Source organism: Buteo buteo, chromosome 4, assembly GCF_964188355.1.
Source record: "Buteo buteo chromosome 4, bButBut1.hap1.1, whole genome shotgun sequence".
Lineage (NCBI taxonomy): Eukaryota > Metazoa > Chordata > Aves > Accipitriformes > Accipitridae > Buteo > Buteo buteo.
In genome coordinates, this window is record NC_134174.1 from 47,445,782 (window position 1) to 47,466,426 (window position 20,645).

The window sequence follows — 20,645 nt, forward strand, 5'->3', positions numbered from 1 at the left end:
AAAAGAGAGCTAAGATAAGCTGACAGTGTAAAGGGAGGGTGGGGAAGAGATGCAGATGGAGAAAGCTTGGAGGCAAATAAGGAAGGAAGGGAAATGGATCCTATGGAAACGTTACCTATTGGCTTCAGAAGAGAAAGGCCCTTTCAGCGTGTGCATGAGGTGCTGCTTGTTATGCTACCCTCTCCTGCTACCCTCTTGCTGTGCCCTGCAGGTGGGGAAAGATGACATTGACACCTCCAGATCCACTGCTGGGCTCAGCAGGCTGGGGCCATCTCCTCTTGTCAACCAGTACAGCCTGACTGTGGGGCTGGATTTGGGCCCACATGACACAAAGTCTCTCATGAAGTGTGTAGAGTCCCTGTCCTTCATCGTGCGAGATGCTGCCCACGTTACACCTGAGAACTTCGAGCTCTGTGTCAAAACCATCCGCATCTTTGTGGAGGCAAGCTTGAATGGGGGTAAGATGGCCCTTGGTTTGACAATCAGGATTGGGCTTGGGGTGGCCAGTCAGCAAGAAGTGTGAAGTATACTGTCAGAAAATGAGTCCTCAACCCCCCAGAAAATGGTCTGCTGTGAGAAAAGTGTCCTGGCTCCTGCTTGTAGCAGGGACTTTATTCTTATCCTTCTCTCTGGGGTGGAGGGGAGGTCTGGAGCTGGTATGGAGGTAGCAGTATCGGCTGTTGCTGAAGGCTGTTCCTGATGCATGCTGGGGTACCTCTTTAAGAAGGTAGTTGTCATTTCACAGGACAGGACCCTCCGCTGGGGATATCAAAAGGTGGCTGCTGTGTGTGTTGAAAGACAGAAAATTTTGTGGTGGAGAGTGTATATGGTATGTTGCTACCTTTCACTTTCTAGGCTACAAGTCCCAGGAGAAGAGGGGGAAGAGCCACAGGTATGACAGTAAGTCTGGTCGGCTAAAAAAAAAGCCAAAGGAGAACTCCACACGTCGATCACGGGTCTTGAGCCAGCACCAGACACACACACACAGTGATGAGGATGAGGATGAGAGCATCCCTGCCAGCTACCACACTGTGTCTTTACAGGTTAGTCAGGACGTAAGTATAGCAAGGATTTCCTCCTCTCCTTTCCCATACTCAGGGCCTTGCTAGGGAGTCACTGGGATTCTTCACGGGGTGAGGGGGGGGACCTGCATCCTGGGTTAGTGGGTGCTGAATAGCAGAGGGTGGCCCTTGTGGCCGTGTGTGGTTCTGCAGTGAAAGAGGAAGACTGCAGTTCGGACAGGCAAAAGCAGAATAGCAGTGGAGAGAGAAGTCCTCTGAAAAGCAAGGAGGATGGGGTCTGGAGCTGTGAGTCACTATATTAGGTAAGATGGATGTGGATCAAGGCATTTGGAGGCATGAGGTTCGCGCAGGATTAGTGGGGAGTCTGATAGGGCATCTGAGCTTGAGGAGAGGGGAAAGCCCTGTGGGCTGAGGCACTGGGGTTTCGAGTACAGAGGGCTGGGATGAGGGTGTCATTTCTCTCTCCAGCCGGTGCTTCAAAGGCGTGAAGGCACAGGCCTGCTGACTGCCAGGCTGTTGGGTCTCTGTTCAGTAGTAAAGTGACTAGAATGTTGTTTACCCTTATGGAGCTGTTCTGAGGGAGCTTTGCATATGCTTCATGCTGGTTTTGTTGTTTTTTTTTTTTTTCAAAAAAAAAAAAAAAAAAGTTGCAGAGTTGTCCCTGGACAGCACAGCTCTGAATTACTGGGTTTCTCCCTCTGCCTGGGAGAGTCAATGCTCTGTGCTAGGAAAGGCTCCATTCTTTCTTCTGGCAGGATTGGGATGCTGTTCCTTGGAAGATGGAATTGACATGGCTACTGAACTGACACAAATCTTGCTGAAGATGCCTGGCACTTGACCCCTTAGGGAGAGCACAGACAGCAGGGCCCTACACTATCTTCATAGTGATACATGGTTATGTACATACAGGAAGCAGGCTTGAGCAGCTGTGAGCTTTTTAGCGTTGGTTTGGGGAAGAGCAGAGACCAGGGTTGCTTCAAAAATTTAAGTCCTCTGTGTTGCTTAATGCGATGCTTGACTTGCAGCTCCTGGACCTCATGCACACCTTGCACACACGAGCAGCCACCATCTACAGCTCCTGGGCAGAGGAGCAACGCCATCTAGTGACAGCAGGAAGGAAAATCGAAGCAGATTCCCGAACACTGTGGTCCAACTGCTGGTGCCCTTTGCTACAGGGTAAAGCAATCCCCTTGTGATAAGAGTGAGCAGAGATGCTTCCAAAATAATGGCAGCACTTAGGAGGAGCCAAGAACTAACTGCAGAAAGCAGGCAGAGGTTGTTTTTAGGGTCTGCTGTAATTGAAAAATAACTTGGATCAGATCTGGAAAGGTATCTTTAGCATGAGTTAGCTGCCAGCTTGCTTCTGGACCTGACAGTAGATTCCCAGTCTGTGGCCTGGAACAAGTATAATCCTTTTTCTTTTTTTTTCCCTTTCCACCCCCCACCCCCCCCCACCCCCCCCCCCTCAGGGAGTGTTTGATCTTTATTAGACTTTTCACCCTAGACTAGGGAAGTAGGGATGTGACACTTTCCCTGTGGGCTTTGCCCTGAATCCCTCTCTTGCAGGTATTGCCTGGCTGTGCTGTGATGCCCGACGGCAGGTACGGATGCAGGCACTCACTTACTTGCAGCGAGCTCTCCTGGTACATGACCTGCAGGCCCTGGATGCCCTGGAATGGGAGTCCTGCTTCAACAAGGTAACCTCCTGGCTGCACTGGGCATGTAGGCAGGACAGCATTGTCATGAAAAGCAAAGTTGTGTGCGGGAGTGGTAGAATGGTGTCCTGTTTCAGCACTATCTTCCTGAGCAGCTTGTTCACCACCACAGACAAGGCATTCCCTACTCTGATCCTGTGAAAAGTTCCTCTCTGTTTAGGCTTCTGACAGAACCTAATTGAAATGAATTCATTCATTTCTACTTCCTATTGCTTCTCCCATGCTCTCTGCCTAGAAACCACCAGTCCCAAAAGCCAGCTCCTTCCTGCAAGGCTGTCTGTGCAAAACTCATCAGTCATTTTTCAGCTCTGAAATATCAGTGTGTCTGATCCAACAGGTGCTGTTTCCTCTACTAACCAAGCTACTTGAGAACATCAGCCCAGCTGACATTGGTGGGATGGAAGAAACTAGGATGAGAGCCTCAACACTACTCTCCAAGGTAAGCACGCTTCTGCTGCCTGAAAGCTCAAGGGAAACCATGTGCCTCAAGAAAGCCAAACTGTTTGCTGTATTAGCTTCTCAGCATCTCTGATCTGGATAGGTGTCAGTTTGCTAGTTTGACTGTCTTTAGTGCTGGGCTTCACCACCACCTTCTGCTATTGGCACATGCGTTCTTTCCAGAACTGCCTCCATGATCCCAGCCTTCAGAAAAGTTGTCAGGAAGGACTTTGTGACTTTATGAAGGATGGAGAGAGAAGTGTTTCACCTGACATTAGTTGAAGACGGTCTGTTCTAATGGTGAAATGATGCATGTCACAAGCTGATAGTACTGACCTAAGGCAGAGAGTGTGGAAGGGCTGGAAGACATGGTGATGCAGACTGTTATGGCCTAATGCAAAGGAGACAAGATCTGCTCCTCTACATGTGCAGCTCAGAAGAGTGGAGGTTTCTGGTGTCCTCAGGCTGGGCCTGTGCATGCCCCTAGCCTGCCACAAGGAGGGGGAATTCCAGATTTACAAGACTGACTTGTGGAGCTATGAGCATCAGCCCTGATACTACGTTGACAGTAGTTGTGGTTTTTTTCCTAGGTGTTCCTACAGCATCTATCCCCGCTGCTCTCACTGACCACCTTTGCTGCCCTGTGGCTGACAATCCTGGACTTTATGGACAAATATATGCATGCTGGCTCCAGTGACTTACTGGTAAGGTGCTGAAAGTGATGCTGCAGTGCTTTGAACTATCATTCATTGGTTTTAACCTTCTAAACTTGAAAGGTGGTTTGGTTTTGGGGTTTTTTTTTAACCTTTTAATCATTCCAAAACCATTTTGTTCCATGGTCTCTCCCCTTGCCCTGTTTCCAAGGCAGCCCATCAGTTGTGAGCTTTTGTTCATTGCTGTATGTCCATTCTCTGTGTCCTGAGGAGTATCTCTGATTACAGCTGGAGGCCATCCCGGAGTCTCTGAAGAACATGCTGCTTGTAATGGATACGGCTGGGATATTCCACAGTGCTGACTCACGGACAGGATACTCAGATCTCTGGGAGATCACCTGGGAGCGGATTGACTGTTTCTTACCTAGACTGCGGGATGAGCTCTTCAAACAGACCATCATCCAAGGTATGAGGGGCTGAGAAACCTTAAAAAAACAGGTCTTGGACCCAGTGCTTGCACCTTGTCCAGTACCCAGCTGCCACAGTGCCTGGATGCTGATGAAATGATAGGTGCAGGAGGCTGTGGGAGCTTGGCACAAGAAGGGCAAACTGAAGGTGGGCAAAAGGATTGAGCAAACTGGTGTGTGGTCTCACTGCTTGTTTTGTTTTCCTAGATCCTGTCTCCAGCATACCAATGGAGCAGCAGCATCAGAAATCAATAGTGTCTGCTCTGCCCCCTTCCTCTGTGGGGGATGTGAGACCAGCCACCCACCTGGCTCCTTTGGAGAAGCCTTGTGAACTGGGTGCCAGTGGTGAGTCCCGTCTTCTTCTTTCTGGAATCATCTTCCCAGCACAGTGGTGTGGATCTGCTTTTTCTTGGTTTAGCGTGATCTACAGTGACCAGGCCTCTGGTGTTGTGGAATTGTTGTGCTTCCAAATGGATAGGTTGTGGCCTTCTTGCTAAGGTTATTGGGGTGGGCAGAGGTTGGGGAAGAATGCCTGTGATTGGCACCTGCTCCTCAGGGCCTCGTATGAAGGTATGTGGAAGGGACAAGTCTGAAAAGGGCCCTGAGTTGATCTTCAGCCCTGCTTAGCTTTGAGCTGAAAGGTGACTTTGTAAGGGCCTGTATAAGGATCTATTTTTTCTCTTGCTTTTTGCAGAATCTGAGAGAGCCACTGCACCTGCCTCACCCACCATCAGCACCTCTGCCTCTCCTTCTTTCCCAGCATCAGCTCCAACAAAGACAAGCCCCGTTACAGACATACCTCCTACGACAGCACAGCCACCACTCATCTTGCAGCCTCTTGCATCTCCCCTGCAGGTTGGGGTGCCACCTATGACTCTGCCAATCATTCTCAACCCAGCCCTAATTGAAGCCACCTCTCCTGTTCCCCTCTTAGCTACTCCACGGCCCACTGACCCCATGACAACCTCTGAAGTCAATTAGTTTGAGGGTGTCTGCGAACTGTCTGCTGAGGAAGTTCTGTGGGTGGAGGATGCTGGCCAAACGTTCTCTGGTAGTGGGCATGTTTGTTTTAAAAGATGATGCTAACCTGAGCAGAAGGGCTGCTGCCACAATTCCCTTGGAGCACATCACGTTCTGCTCCCTTCTTGTGGCAATCACCTAGAAATCTGCCTAGAAATCCCTGTCGTCTTGGAGGGGTGCCCGGTTCCAGTGACCAGTCTCCTTCCTGCCTTCACAGTCTCGGGGCCAGGCAATGTCCACACCCAGCAGCCTGGGACCAAGCTACCACCAGTTCATCTGGTGAAGAGGGAAAACTCAGAAGTCACACCAGAGAGGGGCTGCAGCACAGGACGGCCTCTCAGATTATTCAGTCCAGTCCCTGGACAATTCCCCAGCTTTTCTTGCCCATGCTTCTGGTCGCACTGCTTTGTTTGGGCTCTGGGCATGCCTGGGATCAGCAGGTTGAGAATTTTGTGTAGAAATGTGGATTGCTTACAGTGCAGCTCCCAGCTTGCGATGTAGGGCTTCTTGTCTGCTGTAGCCACGTGCTTTCCTTCTGCAACATGGATCACAGCAATCCCCATGCCAGATGGGGGAGCATGGTAGGGGCAGCACTGCTTTCCTTCCTCCTCCTGTAAATGTAATCAGGCTTTCTGGTTGGAGGGAGCAAGTTCAGAAGGCTCTGCCTAGTTGAGCAGTTAAGAAGGAAATGCAGAGTCCCGTGAGCTGAGAGCAGAGCACCATGACCATCTCTCAAACAGTGCTTGGGGAGCCACTCTCCCAGGGTGCACAGCAGTGCTGTGTTGTCCACCACTCACTACATTGGCCTTTTTGTGTCCAGCCCCATTCCTTAGGAGAACATCCTCTTCAGCTAGAGAAGATGTGGGGATTTGTGGCACCTGCTGACAGATGCCCAGCAAGTCTGCTGTGCTTTCTCTTGGAAGCTCTGTAGAGATTGCACCCTTCTGCATCTTCTAGTTGTGGGAGCCCACCTCCTTCTCCACCTAGAATGCCCTTGCAGCTGAGGCCCTAGTGGTCATTCTTGTGCTTCTGCCTTGCAGCGAGGATGTCCCGCTCTTCCACCCCCTCATGCCCAGAACAGAGCTGGCTGCCTGGCAAGTGCTGCATCTCTGTTCTTCCTCCTCTCTCAATTAGTTGGCTAAATTCTCAGTAATATCGATCTTGGAAATCCCACTGGTGACTGGGAGGGACATGGGCGGGACTCCAACCCAGTGTATACTGTATTGAGAGGAACCTACGGTTGGGGTCGGAGTACAACCAGTGTACATACAGAGTAAATGGCTACAAATCCAATGGACTTTTTACAGTGTAATAAATACATCCTGTAAATTAATGCTCCAGTGTTGCATTCCTTTTCTGTCGCAGTTCTGTGCCTCAGAGCTTTGGGAAGAGAGAAGTTTAGTTGTCAAGGTGCTGTGCCTGGCTGCCAGCCCCCTGGCTCTGTATACCAGGATCCTCCAACAGCGTGCTCTGTCTGTGGGGAGCACAGAGGGACTTGCCCTAACAAGTGGTCATCTTGTAGGGGGGCTGCAGTGGAGGTTGGCCATCAAGGTGCTAAGCAGAAATGGTTCCCATCATGGGCAGAGTGGATCAGTAACAGCTAGATTGCTCTTGCTTCTGGCAGCAGTTTAGTGTTGGCTGTAAAATGTCTGATGTTATGTTGGTCTGTGCTCATGCACCACTAGGACTGAGGGCAGAGACTAGGGCTGAGGAGCAGGTGGCCTGTGGCATCTTGGCACACAGCCAGAACACAGACCTCAGTCACAAACTGGCTGACTTTGGAGAAAGGAGCATTTTCTGTCTGATGAGGAAGAAATCCTCGTTTCCACTGACATGACTTGGACTTGGAGAGGGCATGAGAGATCCTGGGCTCTTCCAGGGCTAGTGCTTATCACAGATAAGGATAACTGCACATACTTCCCTCCTGATATTTTCTACTTTGTCTTGCAGCAAGATCCACGCAGTGCCACAGTGTCCTTAGAGCTGCGTGAGGTACCAATGCCTTCCCTATCACAAGGATTCCAAGAGACTCCTGCAGGCTTGATAAGGGGTTGAGCAAAGGTCTAAATATTGCGTAATGGAAGAGTAATGTATGTACTAGGAAAGTCCCGCTAATGAATCCTGGTTCCCTTACCCCATTTCCACCATTCCTGGAATATTTTCACTGCTGCAGCCTTTTCCTCACCCTCCACTGCTTCCAGATTGTGTCCTTCCAGCCGTTGGATGTTTTCATTCACATATTTGAATCCTTGTGCTGCCCGTGGCCCATGTGTATCCAGCCTGCCTCTCTGTCTTGTATTTCTGAGCCTTTGCTTCTATTTACAGCTCTGTTTTTCTGAGCTGTTTCCAAAATGCTCACTGAAACCTTTAGATGATTAACTCTTTGTAAACCATTGCTCAATTGTCAAGTGCCTTGATGTCAGCACTACTGCCCTCTGATCCCCGGACAGTCCTTTGACTTCTTGGAGTGGTGTCAGCTAATGGCAAAGCCCAGTTTTTCCTGCTGCCTTCAGATAGTTGTTTGGGGGATGCTGTATTTTAAACTGGGTTTGCAAACCCAGTTTCTACTGAGAGTATTACATCTTAATTCAGACAATTGCAGTGCAAAGCTAAAGCCACCCCAGGAAACTGCAGGAAGCAGGACTGGAATGGAAAGAATGTCAGCTGGAAAGACAGACAGAATGGCACTTTAAACAGTTTTCACTAGACTGTAAATAGGAATGGACTAGAAAACCAGAAAAAATGTCTTTGAATGTTGTTTGGATTTTGCAATAACGAGGTTTCATGTGTTACAGATTAAAAATAACAGGGGAAGTGTTTGAACCGAAAGGAGATCAGAATCAACTGACAGGTAGCATGTGCTGTAATACATATTTTTATCGATAAGTCTCTTGAACTCTATTTGTAACTTAAATTACATAAGATAGTCATGCTACTAGCAGCTGTTGGTGAGGAGCAGTGTTCACAACACTAGCCTTCAGGTTTGTCCCAGCATATACTTTTTCTAGTCTTGGACTTCTTTCTCATTTTTACAGGTCTGACTTACTGTTTTCCAGAGGAGGCTGGACAGTCATCACCATAGTTTGGATTTACGTACCTCTTCTGTTCACATTTACATCAGGAACTTCCACTGCTGAAACAGAATAGAAATAAGTATTGGGGTTTAGCATGTGTCAGTAGGATGTGTTACTGTGGAGCTGGTGTTTTCCTTATTGGTGTGAAGCTTCCTAGTGGGAGAAGGGCCTATGGAAAGATAAGCCCTGGCTCTAAAACATAAATTTGGCACTGAAACTTGTGAAACTGAAGCAATGATGCTTTTAGATTCAATTTTTAAATTGAATATGATGAGCATACTCAGAAGACCTGGTCTGTAGGAAAGATTTCCACGAAGTATCTTCCACTAGTGAGCCGGCTTTTTTAGAAGTTACCCTCGCTCCTAGAAATGCTAGCTATTGAACTCCTCTGGAAAAGTCTGTGCCTGTTACGGAGCCTGAAGTAGCCTGAAACCACAGTGCCCTGTTCCTTCACTCCACCTGCGTGGAAGACAGCCTGGCGGGGTTTGTACCGCTCGCCCCGTGGCCCGGGAGCAATCTGAGCCCTGCCAAGGCTGCTGGACGCGGCAGCAGCTGCGCGCTGGCCTGGTGCCCACCGCACTGGCCTGCATTGTTCCCACCACCGTCTGCTGTCCCCGTGGCTGTGGGTGCTGCTGGGAGAGGGAGGGCCAGGCCCGTTGTCCACCGGCAGACAGAAATGTAGGAGACAGCTTTGGGAGCGCAACCTGCTCGGGAGCAAAGTGCTAGAGTGCAACTCCTGCAGCAAAAGGTTGGGGAACTGATGTGCTGAACAGCAAGGAGAGACCCTGGGCCTGCGAGGAGGCTGCCTGGACTGCGATTCAACATGTAGGAAGATGAGATCCCCCGAGACTACAAGTCCCAGTATGCAATACTCCTCTTCTGGTTGCATAACCTGCACCCTGGCCCCGGGTGAGGTGGTGGGCAGCTGGAGCTCCTCTCCCACGCAGGCCAGGGCAGGTGCTGTTCCCGGGCCACTCCTCTCTGCAGAAGGCAGCAGGAAGGTGCAGGCTTCACAAGCACCAGTCGCTCTGGCGCCAAGGGCTGCATGCACCCTTTGGCTATACCGGATGTTTTGGGACTTGCAAACACATGCCTGCAAGCAGCCGTGTGGTGGGAGGGTGGGTTACTGCTGAGTTACCGCTAGGGAAATGGGGTTGCCGTGGCCTTGCTGTAGCCCTGCTGCTCTGCGAAGGGAAGTTATGCTTCCTCTTCTCAAGTTTTCCACATAAGAAAATTGAAAACTACTCTGGGCAGTAGGCTTGGTGGGTGGCGGCTAAACTTAATCCCTAGTTGAGCTATTTGTAGAAGGTGTCTGGGAAAGGAGAGGTCAGGTTAACCAAGTCAGAACAGGGTCTGTGGGCAGTGGCTTGCAGGGTGTGAGGCAGCCAAGGTCCTGCGAGATCAGTCGCCACGGCCACGAGCCGAGCCTTGTCCTCAGGAGCGAAGGCTGAGCCCACGTTAACCCTCTTCGCCTGAGGAAGAAGAGGGGACCGAGCAAGGTCTTCTGTGCCTGGCTGTTACCTGGTGCTGTACCTCCTGCCTCACCCCTGTGCTGAGACAGTGCCCTTTGGGCCACGCTTGCTGGAGGAGCCCACCGCCTCAAGGCGGGATGGTGTTTGGGGCAGAGAGAGAATCATCTGGGGCTGGAGGGGGGAGAGGGGGGTGAGGCCCCAGCGCCCTGCGGCCCCAGCGCCCTGCGGCCAGTCGCCGCTGTCCGACTCGGCCTTGGCAAGGGCTGCTCCAGGTGTTTGGAGCTGGGCAGCGCCCCGCCGGCCCTCCGCGCTGCGTCTGCCGAGCGGGAGCCCGTCCCTCCGCCCCGGCTGTCTCCCGCGGAGGAGAAGGCACGGCAGCCCGCGCTGGCGGGGCCGGTCGGGCTGCCGGCCCCGCGGGACCCGAGCGCTAGCGGCTCCCCGCGCTCCCCGCCGCCGGCTGCCTTCCCCAGCTCTGCCCGGCCGGGGGTGCCGCCGCGTCCCCCCAGGGCCGGCAGCGCGGACGCCACGTGGCGCGCGGGGCCGCGCCGGGCCCTCCCCGCTCCCCACCGGACGGGGCGGGCCCTGCCCGCCGAGCGGGACCCGCGCTGCCCGCGGGGCGGGGCCGGCCTGGGCTGTCCCGGCTCGGCTCGGCTCCGTAGGGCCGGACCTCGCTCCGCCCGCCCGGCCCCGGCCCCGGCCCCGGCCCCGGCCCCGGCCGCCCATGGGCAGCGCGGCCCGGCGGCCGCCCGGCAGCAGGAGGCAGCGGGGAGGCTCCCCCGGCGGCCCCGCTCGCCCGTAGCCCGGTGGGGCATGCCCGGCCCCAGGATGCCGGCCTGGGGGATCCTGCCCGTCACGCTGCCTGCCTTCACCATCACTGGCATGTGGATCGTGTGAGTGCCGCGGGACGGTCCGGAGCCGCCGCCAGCCTCCCACCCCTCCGGCGGCGGGGACGGGGCCGCCGGGACGGGGTCGCCCGGGCTGCGGGGGGGACGACGACGACATTGCGGGGCGGGATGCTGGAGGATGCTGCGGGGCAGGGGGCCGGAGGATGCTACGGGATGCTGCGGGGCGGGGGGTTGCGGGGCACCGCTGGGCCTGTGTCATGTCGGGGCACTTCTGCACGCTCAGTCGCTCCCACGCTCTCCGCCCCCTCGCAGCCACCCTGCGTGGTCACTGCGTCCCCCGCAGCAGCACTGGCACGTGCCTCCCTGGCCTCGTGTCCCTGACACCCCATGGGATCGGGTGCCTCGGTCCAGGCGTGAATGCGGCTAATGCTTAGGCGGCACGGGAATGGCCTCGGGAGCGATGCCACCAGCCCGGGTCGCACAGCACCAGGGCTGTAACCAGCACATGGGCACCCATCCCATGTGGTGGTTGGATGGGAGGGCTATGGGACATTTGTCCCTTGTGCTGGGGGCAGAAGCCGCATCACCTGGGTGAACAGCACTGGCCCACCCTGCCGGCCCCTTCCCCGGGTCTCGGCCCTGGGATCTCAGCTGGTCACACAGGGCTGTCCTGCCCCGGTCCATCAGGCCCCCTGTGCTACTACCACAGGGGTGGTGGGCACTGGGTGAGGGACTTTTCCCAAAAGTACAGGGAGCCCCAGCGTAGGTGATGGGACTGTCTGGGGTGTGCGATGGAACAAACGCGACCCATACCATGCGGGTCCTTCCGAGAGCTTCATCCCTGTGGTATCCCCTGTCCTCCTTCATGACAAAGCCAAATGCTGGCCCTGGTGCAGGGAACTCATGCTCCAAGTTTTTCCCCTGGACACCTTGTGAAGCCCTGGCTGCCTCCCATGGGTCGCCCTGGAGGGCAGATGCCCCTCCAGCCCAGAGCAGCTTAGGTGGGAGGTGCTGCTTATGGTCCTCACAGCCAGAGCTGCCCTGGGAGGGGAGGTCTCAGGCCCTTTTTCTGGCCCCAAATATGTCCTGCGGCCACCTGGGGGACACTGTGTCCCTCATCAGCGCAGTGGCAGGGTGAGGTTGAGCAGTTGCATGTGGGAGCGTGTGGCCCATGTGGGCCCGCCAGCCATGCCTGGGATGCAGAGCTGTGAGGGGAACAGGGCGGGTGTGTGGGGCCACATTCCCCTGGGGGAGGGCAGTGCCGTTTGTGCCTCTCTTGGCATATTGCCCCTCGCAGGAGGGCATGGAGGGCTGGGGTGGGGACTGGGTGCTTGGGGGAGACCTGTGCTGGGAAGTGGCTGGGCGAGGGGTCTGCAGAGGCTGATGCTCTTGGTGGGTGGCCCTTAGGGTAGGCAGCACTGCCCCTTGGTTCCCCCGCAGCTGTCCTGCTCTTCGCCCCAGCGACTCTACTGGCATCATCCTCTTTGCAGCCCAGCTGTTAGGTGGCCAGCTCAGGCGGGAGAGGGGTTTTCTTACCGGTGTCGGGGCCTATTTTTAACCTGAGCTGTTTATGGCCACTGGTGGTGGCGATTGAACAGCGCGGTGCCGCCCACTGCAGTAGCTGCCAGGCAGGAGGGCTCCTCACTGGCTGGGGGGCCACCAGGCTGAGACCCCTCTGGAGCTGAGCTGAGCAGGATGCATGTCATGAACCCCTTGTTACGCTGACTGAGGTGCAGGGGTGACTCCCCAGTGAAAAGCTCAATGGAGCTGATCTGCCCAAAATGCCCTGCCAACGCACCGGCCGCTTTTCCAGACTTCTTTTAGCTCCGGATGCTGGCCAGCCAGGGGCCGGGGGAAGCACGGCAGAGCCCAGCGGCCATCAGGTGACACCCTGCACAGCTGTGGGCTGGTGGAGAGCCCCAACGCCAGGGTGGGGGGCTCTGCGGCAGAGCAGCCCCCCAGAGCCCAGGGAGTACAGCAGCGCAACAGGGAAGAGGCCCCGCAGGAGCAGCCACAGCTGCACTGAACTGGAACAGGAGGCGGCTCTCAGCAGGGATGGGGGTACCGGGCAGGGGCACTTGGTCCCAGTAGCGGGAGCTCCCTGGAGCAGGGACTGGGCTCGTGCACTTGCTTTTCTTTTCGCTGCTTTGTAAAGCTGGGAGGTGCCACAGGGTGAGCACTGGCCCCTGGCGGGCAGGTAGGGCTTGTATCCCCCCATTCCCATGGCTGGTCCCTGGGGCTGGCCCCAGGTGTGGGCCAGGAGTGGGGATGCAGGGAGGCGGGTGGCTGCAGTAACCCCTGTTGTCTCTCCCCCAGGTACGCCATGGCGCTCTCCAACAACCACATCTGCCCCGTCCACAACTGGTAAGGTCTGGGGAGGGGCGGCAGGGGCCCTTCCCCACGGACCGGCTCAGTTAAAGACCCTGTAATGCCAGGTCCATTTCCAGGCCTGTCCCACTTGAACCGTGCCATGCTGTGTCCGACTACTGTGTGGCCTGAGCCCACCCCTGCACCATCACCATGCTGAAGGGGGGGTTGGGGGTCAGGTTGGTCCTGAGAGGGGGCTGGGGATGACGGGAGAGGTGGGAGCATTAAAGGGGACACAGAGCCACCTTCTTCCCCAGCAGACATGGTGGTGAGAGTGACGGGGCGCAGTCACCCCAGGGTGTGTGTCTCCTGTCGGGTCTGCGAGTGTCTTCTGGGAGCAGAGCTGCTTGGGGACTAGCTGCTGGCAAGGCTGGGCCCCGCATTCACGAAGCGGTGAGGATGCCTGGACCGAGCAGGGCTATCGAAAGCCGCCTTCCCTCCCCCGCCCAGGCCTGCCTGTGGTTACGGCTGCTCCGGTGAACGGTCCAGCCCTGCTGCGAACCAGGCAGGGAGAAGGAGGCTATTGAAAGAACACAGCATGGAGAAAGTATGAAAATAAGCGGTCAGGGAATTACAGAGGGCCATGTGTCTCCATGGAAAAGGTTGAGGCTTGCTTGCTTGAGGCTAAATCTGGCAGTGCCAGGGGGACCGGACGGCCCCGCGCTGCCCAGCCACCCCACAGACAGAGCTGCCTTCAGCACCCCGGGATGGGGAATGAGGGACAGGAAAGGCGAGGGCTCTCTTGCCAACTTCTGCAGGGTTTTTGGCTTGTTGTGTCTCCTTAAAAATCTGCCCAGAAAAATCCATGTTAGTTTAATTCTTGCTGGAGTGTTTGAAGGAGAAGGGGAAGAAAAAAAACCCGCTGCCATTTCCTGCCTGATGGCTGATTCTGCCCTGGGAAGAATGTGTGTGTTGGGTTGTCTCCGATGCACAGCCAGCCCTTAATGATGAATAATGCTTCCCGGCCTCAGGCTGCTCGCTTTAAACAAAATAATAATAAAACAGTCCCTCCCAAAACAAACACGGTCCCAAGAGCAGCCCTTGAGGAGGCTGTGGGGCTCCACGCCTTGGGGTTTCGTGGTTGGAAAACAAAGCCACCAGTAAAGGAGGAAACTGAAAAAATAGGAGAGCCCAGCCCAGCTCTTTCCAAAAAGGCAAAAAGGCCTTTTTAACCATGCACTTGCTGAGCGGCTGGAGGCAGCTGATGGTCAGCCTGGGCCAGGGGCAGGGTGGCGTCGGCCTCCCCACAGCTCCCGTCCCCACCGTGGGGCTGTGCCTGAGGGGGCCCTTTGGGGCACAGGGCTTTGGGATCCCTGCCTGCAGGGTGGAGAGGGAGTCCTGCTTAGTTGTGCCAGGGAGAGGTGCCGGGTGCCTGGGTGATGCTGCAGGAAAGGGGCACCCAAAAACCCACTGCAACTTTGTGTCAGCTCCTAGGAGAGCCCGGAGGGTGAGAGGGCACATACCCCTACGGTGGGGGGGAGGAATTTGGTTATGGTTGCAGGCAGCAGCTGTGGTACAGGAAAGTGCCTCGGGCTGATAAGAGCTCTTGGGCCCCGGGCCCCGGGGCTCAGGGTGTCTGTGGCTGCAGGATGCATTTCCAGGGCTCTGCAGTGGTTGTGGGCAGCAGAGCCCTGCCCCGGCCCGGCGGTGCTGGGGGCTGCTAACAGGCCCCCGGGGGAATGCCCTTCGGGTGTGCTGGGCTCCCCAGGGCAGCCGGGGGCTTGCTCCTGTCCTGTCCCACCTGAGGCAGCTCCTCCCAGCTCCTCATGCAGCTCCTGCCCTCCCAGGCAGGGTGGCACTGCCCTGGGGTGCTTGTGGCTGTGGGGGCCGTTTACCGCTCAGCTTGGCATTCCCGCCCATCCCCTGCAGGCCCGGAGCTGTCAGTGGCTGCGTGCCCAGCTCCACCTGTGCTCCCGCCCTGGGGATGTGTGTGACAGGGCTGGCAGGCAGGTGCTCCCACTCCTGCCTGGGGTGTGGGGCTGCAAGAACCCCCTGAGCCCAGCACCCCGGCCCATGCACCCAGGGAGTGCGTACAGGCCCCCGCCCCGCCATGGCCTCTCCCTCGCAGGCGGGGACTCCGAGTGGGCAGCAGAGCCAGCAGGCAGGGGACAGGCTGTGGAAACCCAGGCTCGATGCTCCCAAAGACCCTGTTGGGCGGTGGGTCGCTCCCTGGAGGGGCTTGTCCCCAGGGTGGGGGTACATCCCTGGGGTCAGGCTGTGCTCGCTGGGGAGCAACTCTGCTACCGTTGCAGGGCCTGCAGGCAGGAGGCAGGAGGGTCCTGGGCAGCAGCTCGGCTCTGCTAGCCTGTCCCTTTGCTCCCGGCAGGAATTACAACCAGTCGTGTGGCGGGGACGGCCCCGGCTCCTGCTGCACGCTGGACCACATCCCCCTCGTCAGGTGAGCAGCCTTGGGGTGGGAGTACTGGGCCAGCTGGGGGTGGGAGCCGTTCCGAGAGCCCCCCTGGGGCAACTCAGGAGCGTGTCCTGGGGAGGGGGGCAAGCACTGCACCTCAGTGCCCCCCAGCTGAGGGCTCCCCGGGCCTTGCCTTGTCCCCGCAGCAAGTGTGGCACCCTGCCCCCCGAGAGCTGCTTCTTCAGCCTCATCTGCAGCCTGGGCTCCTTCATGGGTAAGTGCCCGCTGCCGGGAGAGCAGGGCCGGCAGCGAGGCTGGGTGGGGGGGCTGCAGGCATCGGCGGCATACGACAGGGCTGTGTTTCCCTCCTGCAGTCATCCTGGTGGGGCTGCTGCGCTACGCCCACCTCCTGGAGCGTCTCGGGCCATCTCTCCTCAACACCTTGGGGCTGGCCACCGGCTGGGTCTGCGCCGCTGGCCTCACCATGGTCGGCAACTTCCAGGTAAGGCATCTCCTTGGGGGGTCCGTGGGGGCAGGGTGGGTGGGAGGGGGCCCTGACTGGAGCAGGACAGTGGCAGCGCTCGGCAGTGTAGGATTTGGGGTGGTTGTTTTGGTCCAGCCCCCTGATCCATGCACTCCTTTACTTCTGCCAGGCACCATGCTTCCCCAGGCGCTGGGACTCCTTTGCTCGTTCACTCATAGTTTCAGGTCCAGAATAAGCTGCTGGGTTTGGTTTAGCCCTTATCTGACACCCTCTGTACAGTCTGTCCCCTCCGTGGACATGTGACCCCGCGAGGCAGGGACGTGCCAGCCGGGCAGAGGAGATCCAGCCAAGCTGCTGATGCTGCTGCTGCCCGGCTGTCCCACTGTGGATGTTTGCTGCTCGGGGGGTGATGCCAGGAAACTGTCTGGGCAGAGCCTGCGCTAGCAGGGTCCGGAGCAGTCCAGGAGTTGGTGGCAGATGACGGTGCTCAGCCCCACGCTTGCACTGCCAGGCACTGGCCTCCCGGCAGCTGCCTGCCCTCTGCCTGCGGCAGCCGGTCCCTTCCGCTTGGCAGGAGGCTGCTGCCAGCACCGCCACCCCGGGAGAAGTTTTGCTGGCCGTGATCTCCCTTGTGTCCCAGCCATGGCTCAGCAGCTCTGCTGAAGACAGGGCTGTGACCCCCAGGAGGGGGTGCAGGCAGCCCCAGATGCTGCTCAGGGCAGAGGGCAGCCCCTGCCCCATGCACCCGGGCACAGCAGGGCTGTTGGCCCAAGGGGCTCAGGAGCTACCACCCCATGGGTGAAAGAAACAGAAACGCTTTGAGATCCTAGCAGCAGACAACGGGTCCAGATCTGCTCTTCAGCCAGGAGTTGTGCACAGGGCAAGCTGCCTAGCTCCTGGCATCGCCTGCACTCCTGCCTGGGCACGTGCCCACCCCCTGGAGCAGACCCCTGCGTCCCGGGGTGCCGGCACTGCTGGTCTCTCCCCTGCAGGTGGATCACGCCAAGGTGCTGCACTACATTGGGGCAGGGGTGGCCTTTCCCACCAGCATGCTGTTCCTGCTCCTGCAGTCCATCCTCACCTACCGCATGGCCAAAACCCGTGGGCAGTACTGGACCGGCCACTTACGCAGCATCCTCACTGCTGTGGCCTTCCTCACCCTCGTCTTCAGTATCCTTCTGAAGGGTGTGGGGAGGAGATCTGGGATGGGCTGGTGAAAGGTGGTCCTCACAGGGTGTATGTGCCCCACGTCCTCCATCCTTTGGTCTGGCAGTGAGGCACGGTGCCAGGAGAGGGGCTGGGCAGGGGGTTGAGGGCGGGCAGCTCGTTGCCCTTGTAGGCTGGAGGAGCAGCAGTATTGGGGCCATGCAGGGGCCATGCAGGGGAAGGGATGCTGGTGGGCATTTCTTGAGGTGCTGGGATGCCCCAAACCAGCCCTGCCCTGGCTGCTACAGCCCAGCCACTGCTGCAGGCTCCAGCCCCACACCTTGCAGAGTGGAAGGTTAATTGTTGTTTTTTTAATGAGACAAAGGTATGTTGAGCCCTTGGCAATGCAAAATCCATCTGAGTTACCTGTATGGCCGAAGCTGAGTACAAAAGCACTCTGAGCAGCTGCCAGGTCCTCACCAGCACCCGTCGTCGGCTAACCTGCACATGGGACAAGGCGCTGGGCTCTGCAAACACTGCACCAGGGAGGGAGGGCACAGCAGCAGGCAGAGTGGGGCTGGAAGAATGGTCCCGAGTGTGTGGCCAGGGAGCCAAGGGTTTATTTGAGACTGAGGTTAGGGATAAATTGGGAAACAAGATGGTGGTTATTGGGCAGGAAGGGGAAAAAGCATGTGATGTCCACAGATCCCAGAGAGGCTGGCTGGGGTCTGGCTGGGGCAAGCAGTGCAGGAGGAGCCTGGGCGGTGCTGGTGGACCTGGGACGTGCCAGAAGGTCCTGCTCTGTCACCACAGCAGGCAGGCATTCCCTGCCGGGAAGCAGGCAGGGAGCTGGGAAGGGCAGGAGCGCCGCGGTGCCACACCAGCTGGGAGGGACAGGTAGGGCATGTATGGACAAGGGAGTCTGCCATGGCCATGCTGCTCTGTAAGCACAGGGGACTGGAAGTGGGAAAGCAGCGAGCTGTGGTGAGGATGGTGTGGGGAAAGGGCTGGGACCTCTCCTGGTGGGATGGGGGGAGTGGGGGAAAGGGCTCTACCCTGCGCAGGTCAGGTCCCTGCCCCTCTAGCTCTCCCAGATCTTAGTCTCGCTGGCAGAAGGCAGGGTACTGCCGGAGGCTTCACCTGGAGGCCTGCGGGATGTACCTGCCTCCTCCCCTCACCCGTGGTGGCTCTGGCAATAGGTTTCCCTAGAGATCCCCAGTGGGCCTAAGAGAAGCATAAAGAAGCTCTGGCAGCGGTAGGACCTGGAGGAGAGGGAGCAGGCCACCTCTCTGGGGTGAGCCAGATGGCAGCGCAGGGGGACAGGAGGTGCTGCGGGGCTGGGATGCAGCGGCCCAAATGCCCTTACCGAGGGGATGGAGGGCTGATAAGTTTTATCAGCTGTGACTGCATCCTGTGGGAGGATGGGGAGCATCAGCCTGGTTTGAGGAAGAGGAGAGGGGTGTGGGCAGGGTGAGGCATCTGGGCACCTGGCTTGCCCTGAGGGCTGCAGCCTGAGTTCCCCCTGCTCTGGCCTCTTCAGAAAATCTGCGCCTGGCGTCAGTCCCGTGATTTACTGAGGCTGATTTGGGCATGCGTGCCACCACCTCACCTGTGCCACGGCCCTCCTGGTGCTGGGAGAAGCATGTGAGGTTTCTTGATTTTAGGAGTGGTGGTGTGTTTCCTGTGGAGGGTGTCTGCTCATGGCCGCCCCAGTGTGCAGTGGCAGTGGGATGTGGTCCTCCATGGGGTGGTTGGTGTACAGCTGTGCTTTCCTTGACGGGGATGCCCTCAGGCGGTGTGTTCTTCATCCAGGAGAGCTTCGTGCTGCAGCACGTGGCTGCCCTGTGCGAGTGGATGTTCATTATTGATGTCCTGGTCTTCTACGGCACCTTCACCTTTGAGTTTGGGGCCATCTCCACAGACACCTTCCTGGTCCTGCTGAAAGCCAGCCGGGCTCCCAAAAGTTACAAAGGCGAGAGCGGCGTGTCCAGCACAGCCCACATCCACAGCCACGCGGAGGGCCTGGCTATGGCCTGACCCCCGCAGGAGGCAGAGTCACAGTGGAGACCCCTAAATAGGGCTCTGCCGGTGACTCCTCTGCCTTGAATGTCTCCGAGACCCCGGCTGCCTCGGGGTGCATGTGTGCATGTGTGTGCACGCGTGGGCGTACGGTGCCCTCCCCTCCTGGTGGGAGCTGTGGCCAGCGCTCCTCTGGCAGCTTGTGTCCCCTGCAGGAGCTGCCCCCTCCCTGCCCGCAGGGTTTGGGGTCACTGCTGTGGTGCCAGCCCGGTGCTGCTATCGGCAGAGCCAGGATCTGCCCCTGCGCCTCTGGGGTTGCCCTGTCTGAGTCGGGGGCTGTCAGAGGCAAACATACAGAGGCCCCCTTCTGTAAGGGACGTGGGGGAACAGGGAGCTCACCCTCCCCTCATCACGTAAGCCTGGTGTGCTGGGGAGGGGGGGATCACTGTTCCTCCCTCCTCCACAGCCACTGGGGTAGGGTTCAGCAGACCAAGCCTTCCAGCTGGCCTCTGTGACTGTCAGAGGAGCCAAAAACCCAGAGTGCCTTTTCCCTTCCTCAGGAGGTGATGGCAGTGTCAGTCTGTCTGCACCCCCCGGTGAGGATGGCAGGGGGGGCTGTCTCTTCCTGCCTGCCTGCCTGGGTGGGGGTAGTGCCTTGATGACACCAGCAGCCCCAGTTGGACCACACTGGCCTTCCCAGCCAGGGCTCTTGCTGCTTGGGGCCTTCCCTGACTCCAGCCGATGACTTTCCCACTTTTTTTCAGCTTGGAGGAGAATTGCTGAGGCAGATTTCACCTCCTGGGCTATGGCATTCCCATGCTCCCTGGCAGTCAGCTAGGTTAGGAAATGGGTCTCCTCATTTACTGTCACACCGGGGATGTCCTGCAAGCACAGTGCTTGCAGAGCAGTGGATTTCCCCTCCATAGGGCAGCCAACCTAAGCTGTCATGCAGGGGAGCTGGCACACCCCAGTCCCGGTCTCCCAGCGCAGGGGTGGGCTGCTGCCAGCCCTCCCACCCAGGGAGCGCAGGCACGGAAAGGGGAAGCACTTCTGTAGGAACAGAGGAAGGTTGCACCCCATTCTTCTGGGACTCCGAAATCCGTCCTCTGGTGCCCTTCCCAGCGCTGAGCCTGGCCAGCGCCTGCCTGGTGAGAGCCTGTCCTTCTCGGCCCCAGCCTGGGGCATCCTGGGCAGGGGGCTGGGGTGGAGGGGTGAGGTGTAGAGGGAGATGAATGCATGTGTGTGTGTATATATAACTCTACATATATATACACACACACACACACACACACATATATATATATATATAAATTTTCCCTTGTCCCTGGAGAGGGGCATTTGCTGCTGCTGCTGTGTGCATTGATCAGGTCGGGCTTCCTTATTCACCCACCTTTTCAAAATCGGCCTATAAATCCACCAGTATATGTAGTTCAAAGAGGAGCATTTCTGACTTTAATATATGTTTAAATATATATATGTATCAAGAGAGAACAGTGAATTTACAATAATAAAAGTGAAAATCAGCCAAGGGCAAGGCAGTCCGTCCTTCCCCACTGCGCAGGACTAGGGT

The 20,645-nt window shown here is 57.2% G+C and overlaps 2 protein-coding genes across 8 annotated transcripts in view; both read left to right on the top strand.

Moving 5' to 3' along the window:
* The window catches only part of GBF1 (golgi brefeldin A resistant guanine nucleotide exchange factor 1), a 113,003-nt gene extending 104,866 nt beyond the window's left edge, over window positions 1-8,137 (top strand). For 3 of the 7 annotated variants that reach the window (XM_075025897.1, XM_075025895.1, XM_075025899.1), the window contains 9 exons: window positions 212-458; window positions 856-1,055; window positions 2,048-2,198; window positions 2,589-2,719; window positions 3,075-3,176; window positions 3,766-3,879; window positions 4,117-4,294; window positions 4,503-4,640; window positions 4,990-8,137. In XM_075025897.1, the coding sequence (XP_074881998.1) occupies window positions 212-458; window positions 856-1,055; window positions 2,048-2,198; window positions 2,589-2,719; window positions 3,075-3,176; window positions 3,766-3,879; window positions 4,117-4,294; window positions 4,503-4,640; window positions 4,990-5,276 (1,548 nt within the window). In that variant the 3' untranslated portion in view covers window positions 5,277-8,137. The remainder of the gene's footprint in view (window positions 1-211; window positions 459-855; window positions 1,056-2,047; window positions 2,199-2,588; window positions 2,720-3,074; window positions 3,177-3,765; window positions 3,880-4,116; window positions 4,295-4,502; window positions 4,641-4,989) is intronic. The other 4 variants (XM_075025896.1, XM_075025898.1, XM_075025901.1 and 1 more) reach the window with 4 other exon arrangements.
* A 2,358-nt stretch (window positions 8,138-10,495) lies between these two features.
* Window positions 10,496-20,602, top strand: TMEM150A (transmembrane protein 150A). Its single transcript, XM_075025924.1, has 7 exons — window positions 10,496-10,751; window positions 13,023-13,070; window positions 15,400-15,471; window positions 15,633-15,700; window positions 15,801-15,928; window positions 16,903-17,080; window positions 18,849-20,602. The coding sequence occupies exons 1-7, from the start codon at window positions 10,672-10,674 to the stop codon at window positions 19,091-19,093; spliced, it is 819 nt and encodes a 272-aa protein (XP_074882025.1). The 5' UTR covers window positions 10,496-10,671; the 3' UTR covers window positions 19,094-20,602.
* Window positions 20,603-20,645: the final 43 nt, after the last annotated feature.